General features: G+C 38.2%; 1 protein-coding gene across 10 annotated transcripts in view; it reads left to right on the forward strand.

Annotated features, from left to right (window-relative positions):
* dctn1b (dynactin 1b) overlaps nt 1-13,810 on the forward strand; it is a 53,262-nt gene that overhangs the window by 24,929 nt on the left and 14,523 nt on the right. For all 10 annotated transcript variants that reach the window (XM_028998356.1, XM_028998338.1, XM_028998367.1 and 7 more), the window contains 10 exons: nt 637-796; nt 1,470-1,574; nt 3,608-3,799; nt 3,987-4,097; nt 4,183-4,335; nt 7,326-7,486; nt 7,911-8,079; nt 9,666-9,734; nt 9,816-10,028; nt 11,796-11,957. In XM_028998356.1, the coding sequence (XP_028854189.1) occupies nt 637-796; nt 1,470-1,574; nt 3,608-3,799; nt 3,987-4,097; nt 4,183-4,335; nt 7,326-7,486; nt 7,911-8,079; nt 9,666-9,734; nt 9,816-10,028; nt 11,796-11,957 (1,495 nt within the window). The remainder of the gene's footprint in view (nt 1-636; nt 797-1,469; nt 1,575-3,607; nt 3,800-3,986; nt 4,098-4,182; nt 4,336-7,325; nt 7,487-7,910; nt 8,080-9,665; nt 9,735-9,815; nt 10,029-11,795; nt 11,958-13,810) is intronic.

Genomic DNA, 13,810 nt, shown 5'->3' on the forward strand with positions numbered 1-13,810 from the left:
CTGTCTTGCCCAGTTACAGTCGGGAGACAGACTGCCATTTTTAATTTATCTGCATCTGCTGGGTCTGATTTGCATCAGTGATAGCTGCGGTGCCTTTTGGACTTTTTATATATATATATATATATATATAAGTCAAACAGGAAATAAATAATATAAGCCAAACAGGAAATAAATAATATATATAATGACAGGGACCTGAATATATGGAATGAAAGTCTGATGTCACCAAGCCACTAGATAGATAGATAGATAGATATTTTATATATAAATATATATATTTTGGCAATTTGCCAAAAGCTGCACTTGAACTTTTTTAGCCTTTTTTTCTCCTTAAGGTTGCATGTGTATACACACACACACAGAGTGAATCGACTGAAAGAGAACATCAGGTTATGCATAGGATGACTGTTCCCTGAAGAATAGAAACAAGGTACAACACTACGTTGTCCTGCCCTGTTACTGCTTAGCTGCACTGCCTCTCACTGCTTATAAGCATGATTATAGGTGTTTTCAGTAGAGGCTTGGTTATCTCATACTTTTTATATTACCTTTTCTTCTTTTTCAAGGAACAGTGGTTATGTGCATAAAGTGATGTTTTAATGGTTCACTTTATGAGATGTTTGTGTTTTTGATCAGGATGCGAGACCTGTCCTCCTCTGAGAAGCAGGAACACGTTAAATTGCAGAGACAAATGGAGAAGCTGAACACCGAGCTGGACACCCTGAGAACCCAGAAAGAAAAACTCACCAAGGAGTTACAGAGTGCAGAAAAAACCACAGATGAGCTCAAAGAACAGGTTAGCATTACATGCGAAAATACATGCAGGAATATATAACATGTATAGAGTTTTGACGTCACACTTAATTTCAATATGTTTTTAGTACGTTTAGGATAAACAAAACAAATTGTTTTATTAAATAAGGTTTTACTGGAAAAAATGTCTGCTGCAGTATTAGTAGTAGCACTGATTCATTCAAGACATACTGTGGACATTGTTCTTTCATTTTGAAAAGATAGAACTAAAATTACTTGAATTTAGTAGTAGAAGAAAACATCACATAGTCCCACAAAAACCTTTGAACATGATTCATGAAGATTGTATGGTTTGTTGTGTTTGCCCAAAATATGCCTACAAATATCACTCTGCATGAATTTGATAAGTAACGCCAAGCTGTGTTTCAGTTACACAATCATTGTAAGAAACATCCACCAAATCACCTCACCTATATATTTTTGTAATCCCAGTGATTATGCTGTAAAGATTGACTATTTCTCATGTCACTCTATAACCCTGTCTGCCAATTTGCCAAAAGATGCATTTGAACTTTTTTGGCTTTTTTCTCCTTAAGGTTGCATGTACCAGACCATAATGCCTATATTATGGTGGTTTGGTTCAAATAGACATGTTTCATCATTACTACGAATCTACTTACCATATATAAGGAGGGGTGTTTGTGTATGTGTGACAGGTAGATGCTGCTTTGGGGGCAGAGGAGATGGTGGAGACTCTCACTGAGCGAAATCTGGATTTGGAAGAAAAAGTGAGAGAGCTCAGAGAGACAGTCAGTGACTTGGTGAGTGAAAAATAGACAAATGTCTGTGTTCTGTATTCCATAGGAGGGTTACATTTACATTTACAGCATCTATCAGATGCTCTTATCCAGAGTCACTTACAATCAGTAGTTACAGGGACAGTCCCCCCCTGGAGCAACTTAGGGTTAAGTGTCTTTCTCAGGGACACAATGGTAGTAAGTGGGATTCGAACGCGAAATGCTGGAGCGTGTGAAATCTGACATTATCAGTAGTACTGACATTATCAGTAATTAATGAGTAATCAGGAGCATGACATGCATACAGCCCTGCGGTGCATGAACACTAGGAAAGCAGCCGGTCCAGGTGTTGACCACCATCTTCAATGAGTCCCTGGCACGGTCTGAGGTCAACCATGCTTTAAAAAGTCCACCATCATTCCCATACCCAAGAACAGTAAGCCCCTGTGCCTGAATGCCTACCAGCCCATTGCACTAATGTCAACAGTCATGAATGTGTTTGAGAGCCTACTCAAGCCCATCATCCGATCACAATAGTTCTCAGCATACTGTTTACTAAGCTAAAGGAGTTCGGACTCAACAGCCGACTGTGTACATGGGTGTTGGACTTCGTCACCGGCAGACCAGAGAACGTGAGAGTTGGGAACTGTATCTCCTGCAAGGGTGTGTACTTAGTCCTTTACTATACTCCCTCTACATCCATGTCTGTGTGGCCGCTCACTGCTTCAATACCATCACGGTGGTTTGGGTTCATCTCATACAACGATGAGATGGCTTGCATAGAATAGGTACAGAACCTTGCATCATGGTGTCAGGAAAACCACCTCTAGCTGAACATCAGCAAGATCAAGGAGCTATTGGTGGACTTCTGTATGAGACAGAAATTGGACTACAAGCCCCTCAACATGACTTGAAGCAGCGTGAAGTACCTGGGTGTCCTGACTTGGTCTGAAGTTTAAATGAAGTGATTGTTTATATGCAAATACAATCACCTTAGTTAGCAGTGAGCAACCATTAATGGCGCCCGGGCAGCAGTGTGTGGGGACTGTAGTTTTCACAGTTTTGTCCTAGTGGGTAAGGCAACGGACCAGTAAGCGGAAGGTTGACTGAATCACTGAGGTGCCACCCCATACACTGCCCTTGACTTTCATGGCTGCCCACTGCTTACCAAGGGTGATTGGTTAAAAGTAGAGGGTACATTTTGTTGTGTGCACCATGTGCTGTGTTTAACAATGACAATCACTTTGCTTTCACCTTTTACTTCATGGTTTGGTATTGCTCTGATCAAGATCATCCATGCGACAGAATGCTGCTGCATGTCATTTACACCAACAGATGCAGGACCCAGGCCACAACAATCTTTTTCAATAGCTAAAATCAGGCAAAAGACTCCAAAGCATATTGGTTCATTGCATATTGGTTCATTGTTTACTTGTAACATTTGAAATACTGTGGTCTGTAGCAGTTGCAGAAAGCACTTCACTGCACATCATACCGTGTATGACTGTGTATGTGACAAATAAAATTTGAATTTGAAAAGCATCATGGCCAGAACAGAGACTCAGAAGGAGTTTCTATTCTCATGCCATAAAAATGCTGAACCATGACATGCCAACACACCTCACATCTCCCATCTGAATGTTAAACGTTGTCTACTGCAATCTGTTATAGTTAATACTGGTCATTGCACCATCTAGGCACAGTGCACTTAAGCAGAATAAATAGCCACTAGCCAATTATGTCTTTATCTTATGTTCTCCTTGAACATATAGCTTGCTTATATTTTTACTAGCCTTATTCCCCCTTTTATTACAATTATTTTCATAACTATTACTTTAACTATGCACAGCCAAAACAGAGGGGTTCAGGATACATTTCACTGAGTGTTGTTGTACTGCTATAACTATGCACATGACAAAGTGTTAAAGGTGCAACATGGTAGTGCTGGGACTGCAGCAAGGCTCTATAGAACAGCAGAAAAAAAATGTTTATGAAAATCTATTGAACACAATGAAAAACAATCAAATTACTTGTGTTTAAATGAACTTGTTTTGCAGGAGGCCATTAATGAGATGAATGATGAACTTCAGGAGAATGCCAGAGAGACTGAGCTTGAGCTAAGAGAGCTGTTGGATCTGAGTGCCACTAAAGTTCGTGAGGCAGAGAAACGTATAGAGGCATCACAAGAAACAATGGCTGACTACCAACAGACCATCCAGAAATACCGTGAACTCACTATACACCTTCAGGTACAAACTCTGTACTTTCCTAAAACATTGTGCTCATTCTTCCCGAGTTTATTTCATTTTAATCAGATTGCTAATGCATTTCACCTTTTAGTTTTATTATAAGTCAATATGTTTGGTTGTCCCTGAAAGAGTTGCAAAATTTATTGTGGTAATCATTGATCTGTTGGCTGTTTTTTGATGTGCACAGGACATAAATCGTGAGCTGATGAGTCAACAGGAAAGTGAGCAGCAACAAGCACCCCCTACTGATATCTTTGACTTTAAAATTAAATTTGCAGAGACCAAAGCCCTTGCTAAAGTATGTTGTATAGTATATTGTTTATGTTTCAGTTTGTTTTTATTTGTGTGGTTTTATGCATGCTTTTTAAATGCTGTTTTTGTAGGCTGTAGAGATGGAACTGCGGAAGATGGAGGTAATTCAGGCTAACAGACACATCTCTCTGCTTATGGCCTTTATGCCTGACTCTTTCCTGAAACACGGTGGAGACCATGACTGCATTTTGGTACTGCTGCTCATCCCACGTCTCATTTGTAAGGTATATGGAGATTGGGAATAGGGTGGGGTGCCAACAATCATCCTGGAGCATACACCACTCACACACACTTCACTAACTCACTTGCCTGTAAAGCATACAAATGTCACACACACAAAACCAGAGCTCAGATTCAAACGTGTGACTTGAGAGGTATAAAACCACAACTAAAGGCTGTGACACAGATGTAATATTAACTAAATTTACAATGTTTGTCTTTGTTGTCATTTTACAGAATTGTACAGAATGAGTCCCTTTTTTATTTTTTAAGAGTTGTCTTATTAATTTTTAGATATATGCCTTATTGATGCCAGAGGGAAATTTAGGAAATGTAATTAGTTTCATCATTCAATCTAAAGTTTGTATTTCAAGTTTATAAATAGTGTATGAATACTTTTCAATATGTTTCACCAAAACATGTTGAATTTGTGTTAATGTGTATTTATTTAATGTGTTTCAAGAAGGGGAAAAAAATGGAATGTGCCCATCATATTGGGACAGGACAAATCTGGACTCATCAGATGACTCATGATAATGTAGCTTTAGCAAATTTTCTTTCTACCCTATCCACTACAACTGATTTGTAGTGGATAGGGTAGTGGATAGGGTAGTCATGCTTAGAGCTTTGATCTAGCTTTAATGTCCATAAGAGACATTTACCACACATGCTGCATGAGGAAGGCCACCAGCATTGTGAAGGAATTTACATATTCCTCACATGCACTCTTCACCCACTGACCATCTTAAAAAAAAAAAACGTACGAACACATTCAGGCCTTCCATGCAAGGCAATGCAATAGCTTTTTTCTACAGGCCATCAGAAAACTGATTATCTGATGGCCTTTTCTTGTTTAAATGTTACATGTAGCACCAGGTCCCAGACCGCACCAGGTCACTGTACTATCTAACATGTGTGTCGCAGAAACAACAATGGTCTCAGGATCTCGTCACGGTGTTTCTGTGCATTCAAAAGGCCATCAATGAAATGCACCTGTGTTCATTGTCTATATGCCTGCCAATACCATAACCCCACTGCCACCATGGGCCACTCGCTCCACAACGCTGACGTCAGCAAACCGCCACTCATGCTGTCTGCCATTTGCCATGAACAGTGAAAACCGGGACTCATCAACAAACAGCACGACTCGCCAACGTGTCAGACGCCATCCAATATGAGCATTTGTCAAACTCTAGAGCCTGATGAGGACAACAAGCATGCAGATGAGCTTCCCCAAGACTGTTTCTGACAGTTTGTGCAGAAATTCTTTGGTTATGCAGAACCGATAGCTCCTGCAGCACTCTGAGTGGCTGGCATGGAGGTAAACATGCTGGATGTGGAGGTTCTGGGCTGGTGTGGTTACACGTGGACTGGTTGTGAGGCCGGTTGGATGTACTGCCAAATTCTCAGAAACACTCTTTGGAATGGTAGAGAAACGAGAAATTTCACAAGCAACAGCCCCGGTAGACGTTCCTGCAGTCAGCTTGCCTATTGCGTGCTCCCTCAAAAGTTACAACATCTGTGGCATTGTTTCTTGAGATCTAATTGCATATTTCAGTGGCCTTTTATTGTAGGCAGTTTTAAGGCACACCTGTGCAATATTCCTGCTCTCTAATCAGCACCTTGATATGTTAGGTGGTATGGATTATCTTGGTGAAGAAGTGCTTACTAACACAGATTTAGACATATTTGTGAGCAATATTTGAGAATAATGGGTCTCTTGTGTATGTAGAAAATGTTTCAGATCTTTGAGTTCTGCTCATAAAAATTGGGAGCAGAAGCAAAAGTTTTGTGTTTTTATTTATTTTATTTTTTTATTACTTCTTTAGATATCCCTGAAACTGCCAACAAGTAGCTTGTGGGAATGTCAGTGTTTGGATAAAAACATAAATCAATGCTTTCCTCTCCCAATATGTAGGAGGCAGGGAGGGAGGGAGGATGGAGGATATCTTGAAACTATTTATTGCCACCTCACCTCACATCTTTGATCACTTTTTTTTGTCTGTGTCATCTTCCCTTCTCCACTGAAAATCAATCATCACTTCTTCCAAACCCTGAATCCTTCTCCATCCTCTGAGTCTGATCTCTTTGCGCTCTTCATCCATTGACCACCTCTGTCCTTTATCATCCTTTGGCATTCTCTTGCTACTTGGCTCCCAAATGCAATATGTAGCAATTCTAGGGCGCTACAAGCAAAATAAATGACATGGAGGTTTTTACAGCTAGATTCAGATCTGTCAGTGTTTCAACAAAGGTAACCTTTAAATTGGATAATTGGTTTATTTTCATGAACAAAATTTATAACTGAATGTCTTAGTCAACAAACCTTTTTGACATGATCAAGACGTAAATTCTGGTCATGTAGACTAACTATATTGAAATATATCATGTAATATTGTTGACTAATAAAAATGAGACTAAATATGTTTTACAAGATAAAAACTACAAAATGTCTTTTTTTTTTTTCTTTTTTTTTCCCGCATTGACTAAAACGAGATGAGAGGTTATTTCCTCCTGTTTAATTGTATAATTATACCACCGTTTCTGTTTCCTGTTTTGCCTATCTGGTTGCACAGATAACATCACTTTCGCAAATATGCCTTAGAAGAATTTATTGACACAGGCTACTCTGATGCGTGTCGAATCCAGTGATCTCCAAACTGGACTACAGTAACTGACTTTAGCTAAGTCAGAATCCTCCCCCACACCACTTCATTGCTACATTCACTCTTTTGGCTTCCTGTAGTTTGTTTGGGCTTTTGCAATTTACACATTCACAAGTTACACATTTACAAGTCTATTTTGAATTAATTAGTTGGAATGAAAAAGTGAATTACCATCCTTGGAAAGGAACAAGAATGTATGCACATGCAAGTCACCAGTTCAAGATGCATGTCCTTTAGTCTGTTACATGGCAGTGAATATATGGACTCTCAGTATGTGTTTTTGTTATACTTGATAATTTCATTTTACACCATTTTATTATTGGTTTCAGGCTGAGCTTGTGAGTAAGCAGGCTCGTGAGAAGTTTGATTTGACCGAAAGTAATGTGGAGGATGTGAGTTTGAGGGGAGGTGTTGGGGAACAGAAGAGCTTTGCAGCCGGACTTGTTTATTCCCTTGGTTTGCTGCAAGCTACACTCCACAAATACGAGCAGTAAGTCTTTCCCTCTTTGACTAGTATGACACCCAAAAACGCTCACTTAAATACATATGCAAGGATACACTTATCAGTTGTAATATTATGACCTCTGACAGTGGCAGCTGGTAGTGAATAAATTGGTCTATAAAGTGATATTTTGGTCCTGAAAGCATAAATTTGGAAAAAAAGTGGGCAAGCGATATGTTTACCTTGGGATGGCACAGAACTGGGATGCATTAAATGGACTGCTTAATGGAAAGTGTAACTTTGTGGTAGCATCTTCTTTCAGTAGCAAAATAATATAATTTTACAATAATAGAGATTATTATAAAGCTGACAATTTATTATGAAACACGCACAATAAAACTTCCAAATATTTGTAGTATTCACACACGTGCACACAAATATGTATTGATGTGTTTGCCTGTGTATTTTGCAGGGCTTTGAATCAGTGCAGTGTGGATGTGTATAAGCGAATTGGGGGACTCTATTCTGAGCTCAGTGCCCATGAGCGGTGTCTCGATTTCCTCATTGACCTTCTACACAAAGATCTTCTGGATGAGACCGTAAATGTGGAGCCTCTGACCAAAGCTATCAAATACTATCAGGTACTTTACGATCAGATTTATTCCCCCACGTCACAAACAGAAATTGTCAGGTGACCAACATGCATATATTTTTACATGTCTCACCATACACACACCCACACATCTCCACAAAACCACCTGTTTACTCAGGTCTAACATGCCATAAACAGAAAGTAACTCTTGTATGACCACATGAAAAAAGTTCATAGAATCGGAATCCATCTTGGAAGAGAAAGGGTGGACATCAGAGATTGGGAGATTACCTTGTTAACTCTTTAAACCCTATAATTCTAAAAAGGTTGCCTGAATTTATTGTTATTGTTGTCATAAAACCTGCTGTGAGTAGTTTTTTTTTTTTTTTTTTAAAGGACTAATTGTTCTTTCAGCATGTGGTACTTGTCTTGCTTTTACTGTATGCAAGGGATGTCATAAGTGTCATAGCTTCATAGCGCTCCCCACACACTCGACTTCGAGCATGGTTAACAAAGACCTGTGCTGACAACCTCATCATGTTTGAAATAAAAGCATGAAAAGAGAAAAAGGCAACTAGAAATGGTAGAAAAATTTGTTAAAAAGGACAAACAATAGTAAACACATATAACAATAGAAATTGAGATATAAACCAACCTAAACTGTCTGCATCGCTCAGTCTCACTCATTCACCTTCAATTTTTCTTTCTCCGGAAACAAGCTACATATTCCTGTAACTGCAGTGACACCGCATGGGTGAACTACCTTATTGTTCAAGAGTAATTTAAAAACCTGTTTGCATTGACCGCTCAGGTTTAAATTGCTTAATTGAACTCCATTGATTATTACCAACCAATGGAATCTGATTATTTGTAATGATTGTTATATCAGTAAGTATTATTATTATTATTATTGAGTATATTTTAGGCCTTTGGCAAGGCAACAAAATCATATAATTTGTCTGGTTAATATTTATTGCACTAAAATATTTTTATTCACAAACATCCAAAATTTAATTTTAAAATATGGAGTCAGCTAAACTAAATTCCTCTAATATTAGGGCTGCACGATTTGGGGAAAAGTACGTCTACCCATATGTCTGTGAGTCACGAATCTGAGGTCTCCATTGAACCGAATCGAAAGTCATGTGACCAAACACGGCACATTTAAATCGCAGCTTTTTGCGTTCATGTAATCGCACAGACTGACATCGCGATTGCGATTAGATTAATCGTGCAGCACTATCTAATATCGGCAATTATATATTATAATTGCTCAGTTAAAACTGCAAATTGTTTGAATAATCAAGTTTTATTAATAATTTAATCTCACTTCCAAATGGAAACGAGATTTATCAATCACTGCTCATCCAAATCTTTTAATCTACCCCTCTGATCTGGGATTAAGGTCAGAACAGATGTAACAGATTAATTCTTTACATCTCTTATTGTCTTTAGTGTCTCCAGCCAGCTATGTTTCCTACATTACTAAGACTTTCATAGGATTTAAGATAACCCTATTCTTAGTTTAATGTTTCAGATCTTTTGCCATTTGCTGTAGTGGAGACCTGCAAAATGTCCTCCCGTTTTACACAAAGATTTGCCTGAATTCTTCCAATGCATATTTTATTTTTTAAGCACCTTTACAGTATACACCTATCAGACCAGACAGAAGACTGCACTCTTCAGCTGACTGACCATATCAAGGTAAATGCATGCATGCACCCACAATTGTGTTAGTATGTATTAGTTTACTAGAAATTCATAACAATCTGCAATATCTTTTAGTTTACCCAGAGTGCCCTAGACTGCATTAGCATGGAAGTGGCACGCCTGTGTGCATTCCTACAACCAGACAAGGATGGGTCATTGTTTGCAGTGCTTCTGAAGGATCTAAAAACTTTCAGTTCAGATGTGCAGCAGTTCTGCAAAAAGATCCGTCGACGCATGCCTGGAACCGATGCCCATGGCATCCCAGCAGCCGTCAGCTTTGGTTCACAGGTATTACATTCACAACTACCAGTGTTTTATTTTAATAAAGTATTTCACAAATCTAAATTGATTTATTGATCTACCTTCAAGTAGGTTACCATCAGACCCTAATAATGATAATCTGAGCAGTGTTGCCATAAAGTAATGTCATCATAACTAGTTAGGAAAATTTTTATTAATCATATTTTTGAAGTGCAAGTTAATAATAACACCTGTATAATTTATTACTTTTGCCAATTACTCTGTTAAAAAGGAAGCAAATTATTTACTTATGTCAACCATCCCCTTTTAATACGAGAATTTGATATATGAATCAATCTTTTAGAAAAATTAAACTTGTAGAGCAGGAGACTACATAACCACACATATTTGTGCTGGTAACGAAAAACTAATACATTTAAACTTGTGATTTTAGCAGTTCAAAATGTTTTGCTGCCAGACTGTACTTTGGGTCTGTGTTTGTTTATTTTTCTTAATCTAGATTAATCTCACTTTAATCTTGGAATTAATCTAGATTAATCTAGAGGCTCATTTGAATTCTGCCGAAGGCATTCAGAATATGTGTGCTACCCAAATAATGACTAAAAGTAAGTCTTTGAGAACAGGTTTCTCAAGCCAGGTGGCGCATTAGACCAGGGGCTGTTTCCAAAATGCATCACAAACTGCTTGAGAAAGCTGTTCTACTATGATAATTGGTGATGAAAATAAATGTTCAATAAGATGTACTTGTGTTTACCAACTGTTTATTCAGTTAAATAGCTGTATCCATGTTACCACATCACGTTTGATAAGGTAATTTCACAGTTCGAAGACTCGTTCTCGCCCCCTACAGTGCAATTCGAGTAGGTATACATCCACGCTAAAATATCAAGGTGAAAGTCATCATAGTGTAGCGCTTCTTCTTCTGCGTTGTGTAACTTTTTGATTTCGTTTCTTGAACCACAAATGATGAGCTGACACCCAAGAGATTTTCTGTGCAAAGTGAATTCTGTACAAAAAGCAAGGTCGCGTCAGCACATCGCGTCTTTCTGCACCTCTCTCTACAATATACAGTATTAAAAGAACATTAAAAAAATATTCACAAAATAACACACATGCAAAATATTCCTAATATGTACGTAAAATAAAATGAAAAAAATTACTTTTTGCACACAAACCCCACGCACCTCTCACAGCTCACGCCATGTGTCCAAGAGACCTGAACCGGGTCTCAAAAACAAAATAAGTCTTTAGGAAATAAGAGAATAAGAGACACAAGAAAGAAGAAATATACTTATAAATCTAGTGTAACCATTTAACTCCGGCACAATAGCTTGCGTAGTATAGACCCAGCTCCCAACCCAACTTTGTGAATAGATTAACGGCGAAAAAATTTTTTAGCGCCCGATAAGAGTCTCACCTTAACGCAGCACGTTAACGCCGATAACGGCCCACCACTAGTTAAAAATTGAAATAAATGCTTATTTTAACAGTTCCAACATTTCCCGTGAGCTGTATTGTGTTTTTGGGGGCTCACAGTCCATTCTCAACAGGCTTTGATTGTCAGTCCCTCTGGATAAGGGCATCTGATAAAATAAATAAATCAAATAAATTCTTCAAATACTGAGCAATAACAATTAAAGGACACTTTATTTTCTAATGCAATTAACAAAGGTTAAGTGATAAAATTGTAGATTTACAATAGATAGTTATTTTTAACTGTACGCTGTGTGTACACTTATTTTTAACTGTTGCAGACCTGTGTTGCCAGGGTTATGTGAACCTTTTTGTGTGCAGGTTTCTGAGGCCCTGTCCGAGTGTAGGAAACAGCTGACTTGGGTAGTGGCTGTACTACAGGAAGTGGCAGCAGCAGGAGCACAGCTGATTGGCCCACTGAGTGAACAAGATGGACTCGCAGCTACTAAATTGGAGGATAGAGCTTTCAAAGCAGCAGAACAGGTATACAGCACCAACACACAACACAATTGGTCAAATATACAGTGCAACCGGAAAGTATTAACAGCGCATACATTTTTCCTCAATTTATGTTATTGCCATATACCGAATCTGATTAAATGCATTTTTCTCAGAAATCTACACACAGCACCCGATATTGACAAAGTGAAAAAAGTTTTTAATTAAAAAAAATTAGAACATGTATATGTTTTTAAGTATTCACAACTTTTACTCAATACTTTGTTTATATACCTTTGGCAGCAATTAAAGCCTCAAGTCTTTTTGAATATGATGCCACAAGCTTGGCACACCTATCCTTGTCCAGTTTTGCCCGTTCCTCTTTGCAGCAACTGTCAAGCTGTCCTGAAGGCCCACCTTTGATATCCTGGCTGTGTGCTTAGTAGGAGTGTTCTTTCTGCCACTTTGACACACACAAAGTGGGAATGGAGGAAAAGCTGATCTTTCGCTCACTGTCTAGAGACGACATTATTGTCTTATCGGGAGTTTAGAAAAACACTCATTTATTTTGCGTTGAGCCCTATGGCGAGCGCAGCGCGTTCGGAAGGAAAGTGGCTTTAGATTTTTCTACAATGAGCAGTCCACACTCACCTGATACCATGGACATTTGAACCGTTTGTGGCCAGGGGAGCGCGGACTGAACATGAACCCATTTTTCTGTTCATTGCAGCAAATCAAAGTGTCCGAACTGTGTACAGTTCTCAATCTGTACTAGGGCTTTTCTTTTTCTTTCTTTTTTTTTTTTTTTTAAATAAATTGCCACCTGAGCTGCCAGAATGATAAATGATTTAAAAAAAACTAAAGAACAATACAAATCAGAAAATTTAACAGGATTTGTTTGAATGTCAGAACTTGTTACACTGCAGGTGCACACTCGCAGACGCACACACTCACAAACTCTCACACATACACACACACACACTCTTATCTCTCTCAAGCTCACTTGAAGCTTATTCATTAAATTATTACCATCAATGTAGTAAGTGCAAGGTTCATTTATACACCACATTTAAACACATCTTAAGATGACCAAGTGCTATAAAATAACTTTAAAATTAAATTAAAAAGTACAACACACAAATATATTTGTCAATAATAACCCATATGGGACAAAGCACAGAATATACAGTGCTTTTCTAAACTTTTCCTGTTTTCAGTCCAAATATCTAAAAAAATCTTAAATCAAGATACATTCACTAGACACATGAAATAGCCTAAGAAATTGTCTTGATTTCTGAAAAAACATCTCAAAATTAAGTGATTGCTTAAAACAAGCTAAACTAATCTTAATGAGAGATAATCTCAAACAGACGTTTTAAGCATCACTTAATTTTCTCATGGAATTTTTCTTGTCTAGTAATCTTGATTTTTTTAGATATTTGGACTGGAAACAAGACAAAATTACAAGGTAAGAAAAGCTTTTTTTGCAGTGTATCTATACATGACAACAGATTGAAAAAGGAATGGTCCAAAAACGGCTAGTGAATAAAAACATGTCTTTAGTCTTTTAATGCAAAGTAACTATAGCACCCCTTCTTTACTACTGGTATTAACGCGCTAACGCTAACTTGTCATGCTTGTCAAGCTGGATAACGAGTAAACACGAGCACCAGGGACATTACGTTCCTCACTTCAAAACGGAACAAAAGTAGGATTCTGTAGTAACTTCCCCTGCTGCTGAACTCCCTTCCTCCTCATCAAACACGCGTTTCAGGTGCTGGATCATTGCCGTGGTGCTCGCGTGCCATGTCGCTTTTGCATATTTTTGTACAGATTTCTCTGCCTCCGCCATGTATCTGTCCTCTACCTCCGATCGTTTTTTTTTTTTTTTTTTTTTT

This window comes from Denticeps clupeoides, chromosome 1, assembly GCF_900700375.1.
Source record: "Denticeps clupeoides chromosome 1, fDenClu1.1, whole genome shotgun sequence".
In the NCBI taxonomy this organism is placed as follows: Eukaryota; Metazoa; Chordata; class Actinopteri; order Clupeiformes; family Denticipitidae; genus Denticeps; species Denticeps clupeoides.